The 19,914-nt window shown below is 35.8% G+C and overlaps 1 protein-coding gene across 3 annotated transcripts in view; it reads right to left on the reverse strand.

Annotated features, from left to right (window-relative positions):
* The window catches only part of TUT4 (terminal uridylyl transferase 4), a gene marked incomplete at both ends in the record, with an annotated part of 74,074 nt that overhangs the window by 25,615 nt on the left and 28,545 nt on the right, over nucleotides 1-19,914 (reverse strand). For all 3 annotated transcript variants that reach the window (XM_084241577.1, XM_084241576.1, XM_084241575.1), the window contains 7 exons: nucleotides 1,318-1,421; nucleotides 3,304-3,390; nucleotides 8,089-8,239; nucleotides 10,550-11,250; nucleotides 12,063-12,237; nucleotides 16,205-16,417; nucleotides 16,576-16,695. In XM_084241577.1, coding sequence (XP_084097703.1) covers nucleotides 1,318-1,421; nucleotides 3,304-3,390; nucleotides 8,089-8,239; nucleotides 10,550-11,250; nucleotides 12,063-12,237; nucleotides 16,205-16,417; nucleotides 16,576-16,695 — 1,551 coding nt within the window. The remainder of the gene's footprint in view (nucleotides 1-1,317; nucleotides 1,422-3,303; nucleotides 3,391-8,088; nucleotides 8,240-10,549; nucleotides 11,251-12,062; nucleotides 12,238-16,204; nucleotides 16,418-16,575; nucleotides 16,696-19,914) is intronic.

Below are 19,914 nucleotides of genomic sequence, written 5' to 3' on the forward strand. Positions count from 1 at the left end.
AAATTGGCTTTACCAGGTGTCTCTGCCATCTTTACTCTGATTTTAACCATTTAAAAAAGCACCTTTTACAGAAACTATTTCAAAAACACATAGGCACACTATTCTGCTGAATTCTTTTATAATATAACAGAGGCTCTACTGACACCACTTCAGATGCCAGAAGCTTGGCCACACCCCAATCTTACAAGCAGTCCTTGATTTTGAAACATAAATAACCAATAGCTATGCTGGTAAAGGAACAAGCAACTATAGGATTCCCTTTTTCAGTTGTCATAAGAAGGTCTGGGACACCACTTCTTCCCTGTCCCATCAGTCCCTTTCTTTACCAGAGCTTGGATAATCTTATTCCCACTGCTGAGACCTAGTACACAAAGAAGGCACGTGTAAGTAGCCACACTCAATGCTGAGACTGCTCTGGGGGAAGGTCTGCTCCTGGCATCTCAGGTGTAACTCAGAAAGCTTTCAACTTCATAAAGTAGTGGTTAAGTTCTACCATACTATTAGTACTATACTTAGCTACATTATGGGTTAAATAAATTACAAAGAAGCAGTGAGATACAATGGAAAGAGCATGAACTCTGGAGTCAGACAGACCTTGGTACGAATTCCGGCTCCAACAATTACTAGCTGTGTGACTTGGGCAAGTCAGTTTATCTCTCAAAGCCTCAGTTTCCTCATCTGTAAAATGGGGGAAATAATATCTACCTCGAAGGTGGTTGTAAGAGTGAAATGAGATAATGTATGTAAAAGTGTATACTGGGAATTTAATAAATGTTAGTTTCCCTCCCCACCCAATATGAGTTTCTAAAAAGTCATCCTAGAACAGTTATACACAGTGCTTCTATAGAAAAAAATGTGTTCTGAAAGCCCCAAAATTACAATTAACATGTAGGACACAATTCATTTATAAATGAAATGTCCACCTTTATTTTCTATTGTTACTGATTTAAAGATCACCTAATGAAAGAGCTATGAAAAGCCAAGAATAAACACGATCAACATTCACTACTGAACTAAAGCATCAGCTTTTCACTCGTTTTAATGAAAAAATTCCAATTCCATTAATCTTCATTACAAAGTACTTGTAATTCTCAGTGATGTGAATTTTGCATTATGAAATTACTAAAACAGATTCACTTAATTTAAGCATGAGCGTCTTCTAAATGTTAAGTCTAACGCATTTTTACATTTCAAATAGATATTACTAATTTTTTATACAAAGAATGATACCATACATTTTTATCAATACTAACCAAAAATAGACCCATCACTGAAGAAAATAAATGTCCACATCCTTTTCCAAACACTAACTCTTACCTCTGCATTTTCATGGCCTTCCAGAGTCATGCAAATATCCAGATCACTATCACGAAAGCCAAATCCATTCTTAGAAGAGCCAAATAAGCACAATCGTGCTTTTTCTAATCAAAGGGAAACAAGCAAAATATATTTTTATAATTAGCAGGGAAGAAGAATCTTCTCTTAGCCACTATTGGCCTAACACAAGATGATCTTGTCCATTTCTAGTGGATCCTGCATTCTTAAGAGGGTACTCAGATAGCCTTAGAAATTCTGAACTATCCATCTGAAGTCCAGATCTTCTACCCAAGCTCCCACACCCACGTATATGCCATTTCCATTTTACCTGATGTCATAAAACTCAATGAGTCTAAACTATGAACTTTCTCCAAACCTACTATTATTCCTATCATCCCTATTCTCAGCAAATACAACCAGTTCCCCAGAATGCAGTTACTGAAGGCAAAAATATATATGTAGTCCTTAATACCTCTCTCGAGCTCCACATCTAAACAATCATCATTCCTTTAGCATCTTCTATCTTAACTATCTCATAAATTCATCTTTTATTCATTCCCAACATCACTATCAATAATTAAAATCAGTATTTAGAGATTCACCTCTAGGAAATAAACTCTTTTTGGGGGGCAAACTTTAAATGCTTTAAATGGTTTTACAGATATTTTAGTAAAAAGAACTCTTCTCCAAAAGTGAATGATTATTCCATTTGATATTAATTATGACAGGGTTTGTCTTCACATTTAGTGCCATTCTGGCAGCTGTTACTTCAAATAAGCCCTGGTTTGATGTAATTGGGCTTTTTTTCCCTGTTAATTTTTGTAGACTACACATTTAGATAATGTATTTTCAAAACTTAATGCACCATCCAGTTCTGATACCCTACTTGAAGTTTCAATGACAACTGAGAAATATAAAAGCAGCTCTGCACACTAGTAAAAAAAAAAAATGTACATGAATTTGATATAACAGGGAATTAGATCTGATCACTGTTTTAACAAAATTTTTTAAATACAATTACACAGTACATAACAGATCATCTTTTAAAAGTAAAGTATCATTGGGATTAAAAATCAAACTATACTCTTTTCTGAAATAGTCGACCCACAGAACTCTTGATTCTTTACAGCTGTGCTCAAAATCTGTATCTTTTGCTATTTGTGCCATCTCAGTTAAACCATACCATTCATCTAAAGAGTCAAAACAGAAACCATCCTTGACACCTTTCTTTTTTATACAACTAACTTATAAGGCATCAGCAAATTCTGGTAACTCTACATTCAACATAAATTCTAAACCTGACCACTTCTTATTTACTTTTCCAAATTACTATTATGTCTCATTTGAACTGATGCAACGGCCTCCTAAATGTTCTGCTTGCTTCTATTCTTATGGACCTGCATTTTACTTACTTAAAATCAAGTCAACAGTGTCAAAATCCAGACACAAAATAAAATTCAAAGTCCTTCTAACAACAGGAATAAGACCCTATGATTCCATCACTATGCTACCTCTCTAACCTCATCTTCCTATTATAACACTCTAGTCTAGCCACAGTGACTTCTGGCCAGTCTTCTAACATGCCAAAACAATTCAGTTCTTGGGGTGTCTGTACTTTTCTTCTTTCTTTCTAGAATGCTCTCTCCTTGGATATTTATGTTACTTGCTATTTTATAGTATTCATAGTTCTGCTTAAATGTCACCCTATTAGAGAAAATTAATGTAATAACCCATTAACAATTGTTTTAACTCCTGCACTTTTATGGGATTTGTTATTTCTCTATATTACATACCTATTAGTTTGCTGATTGTCTTCCCTCTTAATATAAGCTTAATGAAAACAGAGGTATATCATCCATTTTACTAGCACTATATCCCCAGTACCTACAATAGTACCTAACACAAAACATTCAATAACCACGTTTAAAATTAGTGATCAGGTGACTATAATTTTAAAAAGCAGTAAGTTTTTAATATATGACATACCATCATATTCTTTTTGAATAAACTTTTCCAAGCCAATTAAAATTTGCTCCCTGTTGTGTTGTTCAGAGAAAGGTGGTGATAACTCATCTAAGTTAACAAAAGAAAAAGGAAAAGTTAAAAGTAATGAAAATAGACTATGAAAATATCTTCAATTTTTTACCCTAAAAACATCACTTAAAATTTCTTTATGTGGATTTTCTAACTTTAAAACCAGAACTTTTATGGGGAATGAACAGACAGAAGGACAACAGAAAAAATAGATCTATTGGGCCTCCCCGGTGGCGCAGCGGTTGAGCGCTGGGTTGAGAAGCTGCCCGCAGCCTCTGCAGTGCCGGTTCAATCCCCGGCTGCTCCCCGGCCACCGGAGGAGGGTCCCACATGGCGCACAGACCTCTCCTGCCGCCCGCTGCTCCCCTTAGCAGTGTACTTCAGTCCTTCTGCCTGCTCTGCTCCCCGCTCTGGCTCTGGTGAATTCTCTCACCCTCCCGCGCTTCTGACTGTACCCAGTGCTTGTATAAATAAATAAATAAAATATTTAAAAAAAAAATAGATCTACATACATTTCACCTAATTTTCACTATGAACTATCTACAAGATATAATTTCTACAAATTATTTAATATTGTTTTCTTCAGATATTCCATTGTCTGTCATATATATGCTTGGTTTTCCCTCCTGTTAAAACTATGCCCACATACTGTTACACTAGGCACCTGATCCATTCAATTCTAACAGTTTCCTCAAATGCCTGTTCAACATTCTTATCTTCCTAGTCAAGTTTCTTTGCCCAACCATGACCTGTCCTAAATAAAATTTACCTTGTTTCCAAACTCTTTGGCAGTTTAGTTTATACTGTCTTTTCATTTTACTAGCTATTTCATTTATATTCTTTTTTTCCAAATAACACAGTCTGTTTCTTTTCTTCTATCACCCATTGCAGACTCATCCCCAAGAAATAATGAGGTAACAGGAACAAAATAGCAAAATTCATTGTAATGAATTAAACTAGTATACAGCTTTTGAAAAACAAATGTAACATCAGTGATTGGAAGAGCAAGCTGAACAGTTGAAACACAGGTGATTTTATTTTTAAGACTGGTGAAACTATTCTGTATAAGCTAACAGTAATGCATTAAGTGCTGCACTTATCAAAACCCACAGAACTCTGCAGTTCAAAGAGTGAACCTTATGGTATGCAAATTCTTAAAAAATCATCTAGGAGTGACTGGATCAAGAAGAACACATAATGGAATATTACTCAGCAATCAAAAAAGATAAACTCTTGCAATTTGCAGCAACATGGATGGAGCTGGAAGGGATCATGCTCAGTGAAATAAACCAGAAAGAAAAAGAAAATTACCAGACAGTCTCATTCATAGCAGGAATTTAGAAAACTTAAATAAGGGACCAGGAAACAGAATAACTATAATAAAGAAATTTAAAAAAAAAGAAAAAAAATCACCATCAACAAGCAACTATAAACCAGAGACACACTACGTGCGGTGGGGCTGGGGGGAAAGAGAGCAGGGATTGGGGTCAAAATAAGGGGGGTGCAATTATATGGGGAATATAACCAAGATAAAGTGCATACATTGTGCAAAAATGAAAAATGATGTAAGAAATATATTAAAAAAAAAAAAAGACACAACCTATGAAGTTATTCTCAACCACTGCAGCATGAGTTTGGTCCCCCGCCAGGGAGCTGACCCACACGGCGCAGCAGACCTCTCCTGTCTTGCCTGCTGCTTCCTTCAGGAGTGTATTCCAGTCAATTTGCCCGTTCTGTTTCCCATTCTGTCTCTGGTGAATCCTCTCAGCCCCCAAACCTCTGGCCTGTACCCCAGTTCTTGTATATATAAATAAGTATCTTTTTAAAAAAATCACCTAGGAGGTGAGTGTTAACATGGAAATGCAGACTGTAACAAATTAACTTTATTACAAATGTGTAAGACAACTTCATTCAAGTGAATGTGGGAAAAGGTGGTGACCTAAATAACTTTTCAAATGAGTAAAGTCTTATTATAAGACCAAGGGCAAACTGAACTCTACATAAGCATTGTACTTCAATTGATAAAGTTGTTGCTTATAGGGGTATAGGATTAACATTTTGTGATCATGCTAATCAGTACACTTAAATGGAACAATTAAATGAGTGGATGGTCGATGGTAGGAACCAGATTTTTCTCTGCTGGAGTGGGAAACTTAAGAGAAAAGCAGGGAAAACAGGCTAGAATAAGCCATATGGTAATGTATTAGAATTGGAGACATGAGTACAAAGTTATATTTAGCTTATTACAGACAAGATGGCAGAAATATATATAGGTATGTGTAGATATATACATGGATTGATACATTTTCTTGTTCAGAGTCTAAAAGCAATGACACTCAAATCTTGGTTTCTAATACTATTCTCCAATAAATTAAACTGGAGGCTCTTTGGATAAAAATGTTCTAGGACTAGGGCATGATAAGCCCAGAGCATCTTGAATTGTTAAAAATTAAGAATGTGCAAAAAAACAAAGCAAAAAGCCCCCACATATTGATCATATCAAAGAGACAAAGGAACCAACTAAAAGAAATCCAACTACCAAATCTAGAACTTGAGCAACAAAATTAAGCAGTATTAGATTACAGCCCAAAGTATAAAATGCCCATGATTCCATAGCGAGAGAAATGACTGAATAAAAAGAAATGTAGTGAATTATATCTTAATAAATATGCTTTTAAAAGTCATGATACAGGGCCTCCCTGGTGGCGCAGCAGGTTGAGTGCAGCGCTGTGAAGCTGTCCAAAGCCTCTGCAGCACCAGTGCAATTCTGGGCTGGGCAGGGAGATTCCCACATGGCGCAGCAGACCTCTCCAGTCTCGCCTGCTGCTCCCCTCAGCAGTGTATTTCAGTCTGCCTGTTCTGCTCCCCACTCTGTCTCTGGTGAATTCTTTCACCCTCCCGTGCCTCTGGCCTGTTACCCCAGTGCTTGTATAAATAAATAATTTTTTTTTAAACTCATGATATATCCATTCTACTCCTAGGTATTTACCTAAGAGAAGTTAAAGCATATGTCCATATATAGATCCATACATGAGAGCATACAGTAGATTTGTAATAGTTAAAATGTATAAACAGGTCAAATATTCATCAAGTGAATGATAAACAAATTGTGGTATAATCATACAATGGAACACAACTCAGCAATAAAATGTAATGAACCATGGATAAAGAGTACAACATGAATAAACCTCAAAATAATTATGATATGTGAAAGAAGTCAAATAAAAAGATACATTCTTTGTGATTCTATTTAAATAAAACTCTACAAATTACAGTAAAAAAACAAACAGTTGCTTGGCAGGAGGTAGGGTTAAGAACAGGAAAGAAGGCCTCCCTGGTGGTGCAAGGGGTTAAGCACCACACTATGAAGCAATCCGCAGCCTCTGTAGCAGGAGTTCAATCCCTGGCTAGCCAGGGAGAAACCCACATGGCACAGCAGACTTCTCCTGTCTCAGCCGCTGCTCCCCTCAGCGTGTATTTCAATCTGCCCGTTCTGTTCCCCACTCTGTCTCTGGTGAGTCCTCTCACCCCCCACCCCCCAGTATCTCTGGCCCGTACCCCAGAGCTCTGTACGCATAAATGAATAAACCTTTAAAAAAAAATCTTAAAAAAAAACAAACAGGAAAGGGAATATGCTGGAGCATTAAATATTATGACATCAGAAATTTTATCTTACTTGGGACACAGCATATAATTTAAAAATGTCTTGTAAAGGTTTATCCCAATTATACCATAAATGTTTGTTATTGAATAAAGGTATGTAAGGTTCCCTCCAAATAGCTTTATAGTCTTATCTCCTTCTATTACCTGTCTTATACTCTAAAATCTAAGGCAATTATTCTCACAAAGAAATTAAATGTCCTATGCTTTTATCCATAATCTCCTGTATCTGAAAATACAGTCGAAGGGTCATCTCAAAGACCTTATCTTTAATTTCAATTCTTCTCACCCACTCCAGTTAGAACTGTATTTGTATTGCATATATTTTTTTAAAGATTTATTTATTTATTTATACAAGCACTGGGTACAGTCAGAAGCCTGGGAGGGTGAGAGACTTCACCAGAGGCAGAGCAGGGAACAGAACAGGCAGACTGACGAAATACACTGCTGAGGGGAGCAGCGGGAGTGGCAGGAGAGGTCCGCGCGCCATGTGGGACCCTTGCTGGCGGCCAGGGATCGAACCGGCACTGCAGAGGCTGTGGGCAGCTTTGCAGCCTAGTGCTCAACCGCTGCGCCACCAGGGGAGGCCCTGTATTGCATATTGTTAGCCTGTACTATAGCAAGAAATATATTCTGCTTCCAATTATAGCAAATACATATACATACTTTTTATACATTCATCTACAGCAGTGCTGTATGCCGCAATAATAGAATTGCTCCCTATCTAGACTGTTCAATGCAGCAGCATTAGCCACATGTGGCTACGCAGTACTTTAGATGTGGGTAGTATACTGAGGAACTTTAATCAATTTAAATGTAAATAGCAAGTATATTAAACAGCACAGATCAGGAGTCTAAGCTCCTTAAAAGCAATGCATATGAACTCTATTTCCCTTGGCATTTACCACAGTGACCTGCACATAACACACATCTAATAAATATTTGTGGTAGGGACACCAACTATTCAAAAGTTTCTGCTAAAACAAAATGTAAGCAAACTGTTTTTAAATAAGAAAATAAATGTTGAAAATATAAGAAAGAATCTAGTCGCAATAGTTATAATAGTAAAAGACTTACCAAAACATCTTTTACATACTAAATCAAGTATTTCCCGAAAACGATTTGTCATTGGTGGTAGAGGTTTTAGATCAATTTTCCTGAAATCCTCTGGACAATCATTTTTTGAATGGCCATCCTTTTTGCAGATGCTGCATACTATTGTTGGCGGCTATGCATAGGTTAAAAAAAAAAAAGAAAAATCTAATAATTTAATAAAGTATTGTGAGACTTTATCATCACTTAGAAAGTAGGTCCAAAAAAAGCTTTTATATAAGTTCTAATAATCTGTGCTTTCAAGAGGTTAAAAAAAAAAAAGGAAGCATATTAATGGAATTCAGTGTTAAAAATAAAATTTCATATTTTGAGTAAATCACTTTAACTTTCTCCCCCAGTAAAATATTACCACAGATCTGATTTACCTGAAGATGTAAGATACAGGAAATACCACAAGATGCAAAGGTATGAGTTAATTCCAAGTTTGATCAGTACCCACATGAAATACATGCATTACATTTTAATCTATTGAGATCTTTAACAAAGTAGATTAGAAGAAATGTCATGTAGCACCTTTCATTTCACTCCATTTGTTTCCTTTATAATCAGTTACAGAATCCTGGATTGGCTAGTTAGTTCAATTTATTACATTAGCATGATTCTCAAGACACTACACACTGTAGGACTGAACTCTAAAAACTAGCTTCTTATAAGAAACAACTCTTAACTCAATAGCCACACACTTCAAAACCTATACTGCCACTGTGGAAGTATTTCAATAGACTACCAGACATGTAGCTAAAATAGCAAAAAAATTACCCCAAATAGTTAGAAAAAACACATGTGATTAAGAAAGTGCACTGCTCTTTTCTTTATTGTAATATGCCTAGATCCTAGAGCAAGTTTCCTCCCTCAGGGTTAGCCTAGACTTACCTACCCATGCACTCTGATGGAAATTATATACAGAAACGTCTATTTGTGAGGATACCGTACTGTGAGCTAATTAACAGCACCCTAATAACTTCTATCTGCCTTTCATAGCACTTTTTAAATTATATAATTACCAGGTAATTCCAGGAAAATGCTAGCAATAACCAGAAAAATTAGAACTGGAGAACGACTACCCTAAAAAAAGTCTTCAGAAAGAAAAAATAAAGTATAACTTAATGAAGAATACATGCACACTGATTCTCAACAATAAAGACCTTAAGCTTATGGACCTCCCCAGTGGTGTAGTGGGTTGAGCGTAGCGCTGTGAAACTGTCCGCAGCCTCTGCAGTGTGGGTTCGATTCCCAGCCAGCCAGGGAGATACCCACATGGCATAGCAGACCTCTCCTGTCTCACCCACTGCTCCCTTCAACAGTGTTTTCAGTGATCTGTCTGTTCTGCTCCCCACTCTGTCTCTTGTGAATTCTCTCACCCTCTCATGCCTCTGGCCTTGTATAAAGTTCTTGTATAAATAAATAAATCTTTAAAAAAAAAAAAAAAGACCTTAAGCTTAAATTATAATGCAATGCTATGTCAATTTTTAAAAAAAATGAGAACTGAAATTATGTAAACTAAGGTTTTTCTAAAAATCTGCTGGTTATTTCATTCTTTCAATAGTCCATATATCCTAAATACTGCAAGCTAAATAAAATGCTACAGATCTATCCCTACAAAAAAAACAACACTGCTTGGTAATTAGGTTAAAATCTTTAGTTTGTCAATAATTATTGATAAAACAATAAAAACTGTTTCATTGAATATTTTAAAAAATATTCCATTTATTACATATGGCATATTTAAATTTGGGTGCTGCTATTTCAGTTATGTACATTATAACTGTGATTTACCTAAGACTTTTCTTAACAAAGTAGCTATTGCTTATTTTCTGTTTACTGGGAATTTTGTTTTCTGTAATTTATCAAGTTTTAATTCAGACTATCCCACTTTTAAAAATGGTTAAGACTCCTATGCCAAAATGTAACGAGAAGTAAATGTAATGGCAGAGTAAGAATCTGGAGCATTCACTTTTTTTTTTTCCTGATCTTATTTTCACTATCTTTAGTAATTTTATACTCCTCCCGATTCTTGCCCATCAAAATAAAAAAACTTTAAGATACAATACTGAGTTTACAAGTCTTGTATTCTCCTCTGTGGAAGAAAACGTAATTTCATATTTATATGTATAAATAAGCAATGTTTAAAATATATGCTGCCTTTGCCAAACATATTTCATGAAATATGTAATGAATACTTTTTTTTTTAATGAATACTTTTATATATGAGAAAGTGAAGCAAACCAACTAGTAGTAGTGTTGAAACCTTTTGGGATGTTATATACATTCTTTAAAGGCAAATATACAAAAGGCAAAAGAAAATTATGTACCAAAATAACCATTCAAAGTTACAATATATGAGAAGCTACTTTTATATTTCTGAATCTAAAAGCTACAGTCACAACAACAAAATTTTACAAAACATTTACAAACTGTGTCCTACCTTGCCAGAGGTTAATATAAACTTATCAAACACATAATATAATTCCTGGGTGGTGTGGTTATCATCATCATTAAGGTCAGAAGCATCTTCTGTAGCTTTGCAGTTGCAAGAGGTAGCAGATGTGTCAGTGCACACAATCTGATGTGAACTTTCTGTTTCTAAATCTGACCTGCAGTCTGTACCAGCACATTCATCACAGTCAAGGGATTTATAATTAATGCAATTACATTGGCTGAGCTCCTTTTTTAAACAAGTTTTTGAAGGCTCTAAATGATCTTGTTTCTTAACTGATTTTGGCTCTAATGCATTGCCTTCACTGGTAGAAAGAGATGAAGATTCCTGTCCGTGTTCAGCCAAATCTAGTTCATTTACCAATAAACTGTCATCTTCAGTAATACATCTCTGTGATGTATGTTCCACTTCGTCATATTTATCAGATTGACCTGTTTCTGCATTTATTTTTCCTGTGCTTTCCCCTAGAACAACACAACATTTGGAAGCCATACTGTCAGACTTCACTGGTTTCTTATTGCTTATTTTTCCCTTCTTTTTTTTCATGGAATCCACTGTCGATATATTTCCACCCTTCCTCTGAGGACAGGCAAAATATCGATAAGCTGCCCTGAATCTCTCCACCACGTATTCATAAACAAGTTGGCTGTTTAAGCTCCGTGCAACATTCCTCTTGACTGAAAATGGATCTAGTAAAAAAGAAAATGGTCAATAGCTAAGTATCTCCTAACAAACTGCATTTCTAAGCTTACACAAACAGATCTTAACTGATAGATTGTCAGCAGGATACATTTTCCCAGAAGTTTTTCTAATCTAAGGTCCCAATAAGAGTTCCCACAGACTGAGTAGGGGAAATAAAGTAGCAACAATTTTCTTTTGTTTTTGCCATTAAATAAAAACCTAAAAAAAAAAAGAGAGAAAATAATAGTAAGGTAATTAATGAGAACATGGTTGAGGTGGCCAACTAGTAATTATAAAGTTTTGATGTGAAATTGCTAGAGAGTCATTCCATTATTTTCTCTCTCTAGATAGCTATTAACAATTTTCTTGGGATATGAAACCTTGCTTGTCAGTATCAGTTGTTTTTTTCCCCATAGCTTATCCACAGATGAAACACTTAGAACACAATGAAGAATTAGATTTAAAAATTATACTTCAACATAATTTTACCACACAAATTTACATAAAAACATAATGGTCATAACTATTCTATTTCTCTATATATTTTTGAAAAATTTCAAAATTAAAAAATAAATATAAAGGAATGTAAGTAAGCTAGTAACCTAACCAGCATACTTACAGATTGGAAACCTTTAAGTAGTAATTCTATAACACTGTTACGAGCTTGATAAAGAATTCATCTAAAATACATAACGGCAACCTGCCATGTATAGTACTATGAAACAAAGGGACAAAATTTATAACAGTGCTTTAGAAACAGGTTCAGAAGCACACAAAAAAAATATTCTCCAAATGAAATACAACAATCATATCATCTTACCTTCAATGGCTATTCGCCTTTTAGGCCAGTTTTTGTTTTCTCTTGTTAAAATATCTTGTATCCGTACACATATGACATATTCCTCTAAAGCAAAATCCAGTGTGTAAAATTTTAGCAGCTCTAACCATAATTGTCCCAGGGATACCTGATTTGGTGTTTCCAAAGTTAAAGGAGACTATAAAAGAAAAAATACTTTTCATTTAAGCTTCACAGAACTATATAATCATTGAATTTTTAGTTTTAAAAAGACCTTAAAGAGACCACCATTTCAAAAACAAAGAAATAAAGGAGTAACTTGCCAAAAAGCAGTTTGTGGCACAGCTAGGAACAGATTTCCAATATATAGACTAGAGTTTCGTGTTCTTTCTACTAAATCAGTAATTCTCAATGTTGGTGGCACATTAGAATCACAGTGGGATCACTGAAATACACTGATATCTGATTTCCATACCACTCCTACTTCCTATACCCTTCCAAAGATTCCAAAGATTTAATTTACAAGACTGACCATTAGTATTTTCAAGCTTCCTAAGTAATTCTCACATGAAGTCAAGTATGCAAACCACTGCATAACTACTACAGTTCTCATTGCAATAGTTACTTTTAAAATCTAAGTAAATGCCCTGGGTTTTCAAAGGCTAATTCTTTCATTCGGCAAGCATTTATTTAAAAGCAATTTTATCTCTGGCACTGTGCTAAGTATATTTTAAAAAATGAGAGTCCACATATTTAAACAGGGCTTCAACATTCCCTCTTCCAAGTACTATATAAACTATTAATTCTAAGATCTCTATGAAATAATATAGGGCAAGGATTTGATTCAGAATCCCATAGCTTCAAGGTCCATGTTGATAATCATTATATTATAGTGTCTATCAAATAAGATGAAGTCTTACATTCTAAACAATGAGAAGAGAAATTTTGAGATAATTTAACAATTACAGTGAAGGCTACTTGCTAAAATGAACCTCTAAATTAGGGTGGGTCTATAGAAGAGGCAATGAATGCCTGAATTCTAAAGGAACTCACTAGATGAAGACTGGCTTACAAGTAACTATTAAGGAGCATAAAGGCATAAAACAGTCATTTCCTCATTCCATGCTACAACTATCCAATGAGTGCCTGCGATGTACCAAGCACCTGGGATATATTTGTGGGTGAACAAAAACAAAGATTCTTGCCTTACTGGAGAGTACTTTCTAGAGGAATAATAAAAAACAAACTTAGTAAGATTTTTATATAGTAAATACAAGGAAAAAATGCTGTGGAAATATGAAAAGGTAGAGTAGGTTTAGAAGAGGTAATGGAAATGTGGGGTAGGATGGTTTTGGTATTAAACAGAGTGATCAAGATAGCACTTAAGATATGATTCTAAGGAAAGGGAAAGTGTTCTAGGAATAGGTAACAGAACAAACCACTAAAATAGGACTGTAAGTACCAATTCTATGTGTTTTTAAAAAAGATTTATTTTATTTATGCATACAAGAACAGGTGTGTAGGCCAGAGGTCTGGGGGGTGAGAGGACTCACCAGAGAGAGTGGGGAGCAGAACAGGCAGATGTACTGAAATACACTGCTGAGGGGAGCAGTAGGTGCCACAGGAGAGGTCTGCTGCACCATGTGGTTTGCTCCCTGGCCAGGGATAGAATTCATGTTGCAGTGGCTGGTGATAGGTTGAATAGCGCTGTGTCCCCAACCCCTGCGCAATCAGGGAGGCTCCAGCAACTCTTTGGTTTTTATTCGAAATGAAATGAGGGGCAAAACTGAAGCATTTTAAATTCACAGAGGGGGGAGGCCAAGTCATGACCTAAGTTTTAGAGGAACCATTCTGACTGTTGTACTGAGAAAAGACTACAGGGGCAAAGGACGACGAAGGCAAATGTATTGAGGCTGTGGTAGTAATCCAGGCCAGAGATGATGGTGGTCAGGACTAGATTGTTAACAGTGGAGGTGGTGAGAGGTGCTCTGAAAGAGAGATGACAGGATTTCCTGACAGACTTGGTCTGGGGTATGAAGAGAGAGGTAAAAGATGACTTCAAGGTTTTTCACTGAGTAACTGAAAGGATAAAGTGCCATTTACTGAGATGAGAAAACTGCACATGGAACAAGTTTGAGGGGAAAAACCCAGAGCTCAGTATTAGACATGTTAAGTTTAAGATATCTATGAGACAAGTAAACATTAAATAGGCAGTCAGAGCTATAATTATGGAATACAGGAGAGAAGTTTAGCTGAAGATTTTAATTTGGGAGTCAGGCATCCTTGACGGTCTAGGGGTTAAGTCTCAGCACTATCACCACTATGCCCTGAGTTCGATCCCTGGCCAGGGAGCTAACCCACATATGGCACAGCAGACCTCGCCTATCTCCCCTCAGCACTGTATTTCAATAAAGTCCTGTTCTATTCCCCACTCTCTCTCTGGTGAATTCTCAGTTCTTCTACGCAAAAATTACAAAATGAAAAAAAAAAAATAGTAACTTTGGGTGACATCATACAGACGGTACTTAAAATCTATGGAACTGGATGAGATCAAGGACATAAAGATGCAGAAGAAAGAGGATCAAGGCCTTAACCTGGAAGCACTCCAACATTAAGAAACTAAGAAGAAAAGAAGAATCAGCAAATGAACTGAGAAGGAATAATCACCAATGGGTGTGGCATCCAGAAAGTCAAGTTAAAACATTTTTCAGAGAAGGAATTAATCAACTGACAAATGTTAAGTCAAAAAAGATAAAAATTGAGAAATGACCATAGGATTTAAAATGTGGAAGATACTGACAACGGTGATAGGATTTTTAACAGACTGACATGAGTAAAGAGGAACAGTTTTAGAAGTAGTGAATATAAACCATCTTTCAAGATCTTTTACTGCAAATAGGAACAAAGGAAACCTGGGAGGAGAAGGTGGTATCGAGATTTTTCTTTAAAATGACAGAAATAAAAGTATGTTTGATTCAGTAGAAAATGAAAAAATTACTAATGTAGGAAGGAAAGAGAAGAATTGCTAAAACAATGTTCTGGAATAGATTAAAAAAATGGGATTGAATACAGAGGAAGAGAAAAACAACTTTAGACAGGAACAGAGGAGTCTTTTAATGAAAGGAGGCAGCAAGGCAGAGTATATGAGTACAGAAAGCGGTAGATGGTGGGAATGTGTAGTGCTCTTTTGATCACTTGTTTTCTCAGTGAAGTAATAAGCAAGATCATTAGCTGAGAGTATTGTTGGTTTGAGGAGAATATGGAAGGTATTCTAGGAAAGTGGGAGAGTTAAATGAACTAGGAACATATGCTCAGGGAACTACAAATAATTCAGTGTTGTTAGAGTAATGATTTTAGCAATGTTCATGTTTTTACAATAATGTGTCTACTTCCTCCACATAGTGAAGGACAAAATTTGTAGATATTCATCTTTTGTTATCTAGTACTTGAGATAAAGCCTGGCACATAGCAGGCCTAATAAATAAATGTTGAATGATTAAATAAGCCACCCCCTCATGGAGCACACGGCCTTTATTTCTCTACCAATCTGGCAACATAATTTCCATATGTTCAAGTTTTGGTCAGAGCCCAAATCCTAAAGGAAATTTTATCTAAGTGAAAAAAGAAAAAACTACCTTGACATGATTCAAACAATACAAGTTTTCCAAAATGAGGTATGAATTCATTAGGGAATCATGGTACTAGAAAACTAAACCAGATCAACCCCCCTCACTTCACAGTCAGGAGGAAAATGAGGCCAAGAGGTTTACTTGAGGTCAGTCAATCTACCATTAAAATAGCTTCAATCAAAGATATCACAAATTCTGGGCCTCCCCGGTGGCGCAGCGGGTTAATCGCAGCACTGTGAAGCTGTCCACAACCTCCACAGCGTGGGTTCGATTCCCGGCCGGCCAGGGAGATACCCACAGGGCGCAGCAGACCTCTCCTGCTTCCCCTGCTGCTCCCCTCAGCAGTGTATTTCAGTTGTCTGCCTGTTCTGCTCCCCACTCTGTCTCTGGTGAATCCTCTCACCCTTCCGTGCCTCTGGCCTATACCCCAGTTCTTGTATAAAAATAAATCTTTTTAAAAATTTAAAAAACAAAAAACAAAGATATCACAAATTCTAGAGACAGAAAAGTCAAAAAACAGTAACAAAACCAACTTACTTTGCCATGCTTTTCCTTCATGGCATTACTTTGGTTGTCTGTTTCTGTCTTCTTGGTATCATCTTTTGGTTGGTCTGCCTTAGCTTTGTTTTCCTCAGCAATTGAGTTTTTGTCAGTTGCACTACTTGAATTATATTCCCACTTCACAAACTTCTCTTCTACTATGCCCTTCAGCTGAAAGTCATCCATTCTTTTTGGGTCAAAGCCTTCAATCTACACAAAAAGGCATTCCAAATAAGGAGTGGAAACATTATTACCAAAAAAAGGGGGGGTGGACAAATTAAAATTCCAGCTTAGAACATTTGAACATAACACTCTGCAAGAGAAAACTACATACATTCATGTAGATATATGTCAAAACTTATGCTTACCCAACTTCCAAGTAAGCAAGGAAGAAGAGGAGGTTTTCTTTGTTGTAGAAAAAACATCACCATTAAAGCAAAACAGTAAGAAGGGATTCCGCCATCAGTCTGGGAGTCAATATAGCACAACTGCAAAAGGGTAAAAAGTATCACTTAGTTTTCTTTAATTTTCTTTGTTCCCCTCACAATAAAAGTAGTTTATTTTTTGTCATAATCATTGTAAAAAGTTAAACAATGAAATATATAAGGAATGACCTGAAATCTCACCACCCTGAAATAACTATTAGCATACTGTAGAACAGTTTTCCATTAATTTCCTTAATGCATATAAAGACTTGTTTTTTCAGTTAAATGGAATTATAGTGCCTTTACTATGGACACCATTTTAAAATATTGTTTCTTTAGATCTTGCTTCAATTTGTTTCAATGTTACCAGTCATCTATGTACTCATCTTCTATGCCTTTTTCTATACTCATAAACATGAACTTCTATTTTCTATATAAATATAAGGATTTTATCTTTTATCACCAAAACTGCATATTATCGGTATCTCTCTGCATATTATATTCATCTCCCTTAATAATGTGCCAGGGAAGTCCCTCTAAATCAACTGAGTATAGATCTAACATGTTCTTTTAAATGGTTAAATTACCCTCTATGATTTGGTATGCTTACTCATTAGTTCTCCCACTCAAAGATATTCACACTTTATTTCCAGTGCTGCCACTTTAAACAATGCTGTAAAATTATCCTTATACATATTTCCTAAATAAGGGAGCTTAATTATGAGTTATATTCCCAGGAAAGCGCTTACTGGATTAAGAAATGTGATATATTCATAATTATAAACTTGTTTTCCAAATGACCATAAAAATTTCTCTTTTCACCAGTATAAACACACTTGCTTTCGAACACATTTTTTTAATTATCAATGGGATAGGTGAAATTAAACATCTAGTAATTATTGCAGTTCATATTGCCTTCATGTTGAGATGCTGTACAATTTTTTATGCATTTACTAATCATTTGGATTTGCTCTTTTCTGAACTGCCCATACCTTTTGCCAGTTTTTTAAAAATTTTCCTACATTAGGTATTATTTTGCATGACTACTTTATGTATAATAACAAAGTTTCACTTATACAAGATAAATAATTTCTGGAGCTCTCATGTACAGCATAGTGATTATAGGTGATACTGTCCTGTTTGAAATGTATTAGGAAGGTAAATGCCAATTGTTCTCAACATGCACACAAAAAAGGCAACTTGTGAGGCAATGGATATGTTAATTAACTTGGTTGGTAATTATTTCACAATGTATGCAAATACCAAACCATCAAGTTATACACTTTAAATACATACAATAAAAAATAAAAATAAAATGAAAATCCCAGAGATCTCTTTTAGATGTCAAATACTGATAAAATTAATTCTTATGTTAACCACAAAACAGGGCTCTGAGCAAGGAAATTTTACTATAATGGACTGATGATAGGATAACAAGTTTTGGGCCTCCCCTGGTGGCGCAGCATTTGAGCACTGGGTTGCGAGGCTGCCCACAGCCTCTGCAGCGCCAGTTCGATCACGGCCACCGGTGAGGGTCCCACAATAAATAAATAAATAAATAAATAAATAAATAAATAAATAAATAAATAAATAAATAAATAAGGATAAAGAGTTTTGCCACCTAGAATTAAGAGGCTTTACTAAAGAAATATTTCCTCCTTAAAAAAAATAAGAAGGAAATATTTCCTCTTACTGGAATGCAACGAACATAGCTATTTAAGAGAAGAAATAGCCAGAGAATAATCAACAACAATCTTATCTTACCAGTCATTAGAATGAATTCTACTTGTATGCTAGAATTTTTTGTGAACCTTTAAATTGTGGAAAATCTTCACTTCACTGGGTAATACCCAATATGGTTTAAAATTTCAAGATAAATAAAACTTGAAAAAAAAAAAAACTTTGAGACAATATACCAGGAATTAGTTCTGGATTTGGCATAAAACACTCAAAAAGTGAAAAAAAGTTCTCTGCAAGTAACACAACTACCAAAAATGAGACACACTATTCTGCTGGAGTAGAAAGGGAATCATTCTGGAAATAGTTTTGCAATATATTCTTTTTAGTGTCCTTCATTGACTGGTACATTTAGAATCAATATTAATCAATAGTCACCTTAGAAAACAAAGTTTAAAGGCCACATTTTTTTTTCTAAATGGTAATAACTTGAGTATTATTTATATTCTTCTAAGATGGTATACCTATTTAAAAAAATAAAATATTATTAAATGCTTATTATGTGCTGGCTGATACAGAAAAAAAGAGGCAGAGTGACCAGCGGTGAATAAATAAAATAGATTTAAGTCCCTATCCTTGCATGACTTACAATTTCACGGAAGAAAACAAATCACAAATGTATGAAAGTCAGCTGGTAGTAAGTGCCATGAAAAAAATAAAACAGGGTAAAGGTAATGAGAATGACAGTAGCAATGTTATTTTATATAGGATGTCCAGAAAACTCTGATGAGGTAAAAATTGAACAGTAAGTTGGAAAAAAGTAAGGTTGAAAAATTCTGGATACATAAGATTCAAGATGAAGGGCCTCCCTGGTGGCACAGGGGTTAAGACAGCACTATCAAGCAACTGCTAGCCACCACTGCAGTTCCGATCCAACAACCCATATGGTGCAGCAGACCTCTACTGTCTCGCCTGATGCTCCCCTCAGCAGTGTATTTCAGTCCATCTACCTGTTCTGCTCCCCACTCTCTCTGATGAATCTCCTCTTATCCTCCCCACCCCTGCACCTCTGGCTTACACCCCAGTTCTTGTATGCGTTAAGTAAATAAATCTTTGGGGAAAAAAAAGATTCTAGATGAAAAGAACAGGAAACATAAAGGCTTTGACTATGAAGTTCTAATCTTAGGCTTTCTGATTATTCCTTACTTCTCAAGCTGTTCTTTACTCATCCCACTGTTTCTGCTCCAACCATTGGTGAACAGTAATGAGAGTCCAGATAAAAAATTCCAAAAAGAACCCCGTCAAGGGTCCTCCCTGGTGGCACAAGGGGTTAAGTCTCAGCACTATGACGCTATCAGCAGCTACTGCAGCACCATTTTGATCTCCGACCAGGGAGCTAACCCATATGGCACAGCAGACCTCTCCTGTCTAGCCCACTACTCCCCTTGGCAGTGTTTCCAGTCAATCCTCCTGTTCTGATCCTCACTCTGTCTCTGGTGAATCCTCTCATTCCCCTACCCCTGTACTTCTGTCCTACACCCCAGCTTTTATATGTATATCTTTAAAAAAAATCCTGTTAAATTATCACTCCACCACTACCCTGTG

The sequence above is a fragment of the Talpa europaea genome (assembly GCF_964194135.1).
Source record: "Talpa europaea genome assembly, chromosome: 9".
Classification (NCBI taxonomy): Eukaryota; Metazoa; Chordata; class Mammalia; order Eulipotyphla; family Talpidae; genus Talpa; species Talpa europaea.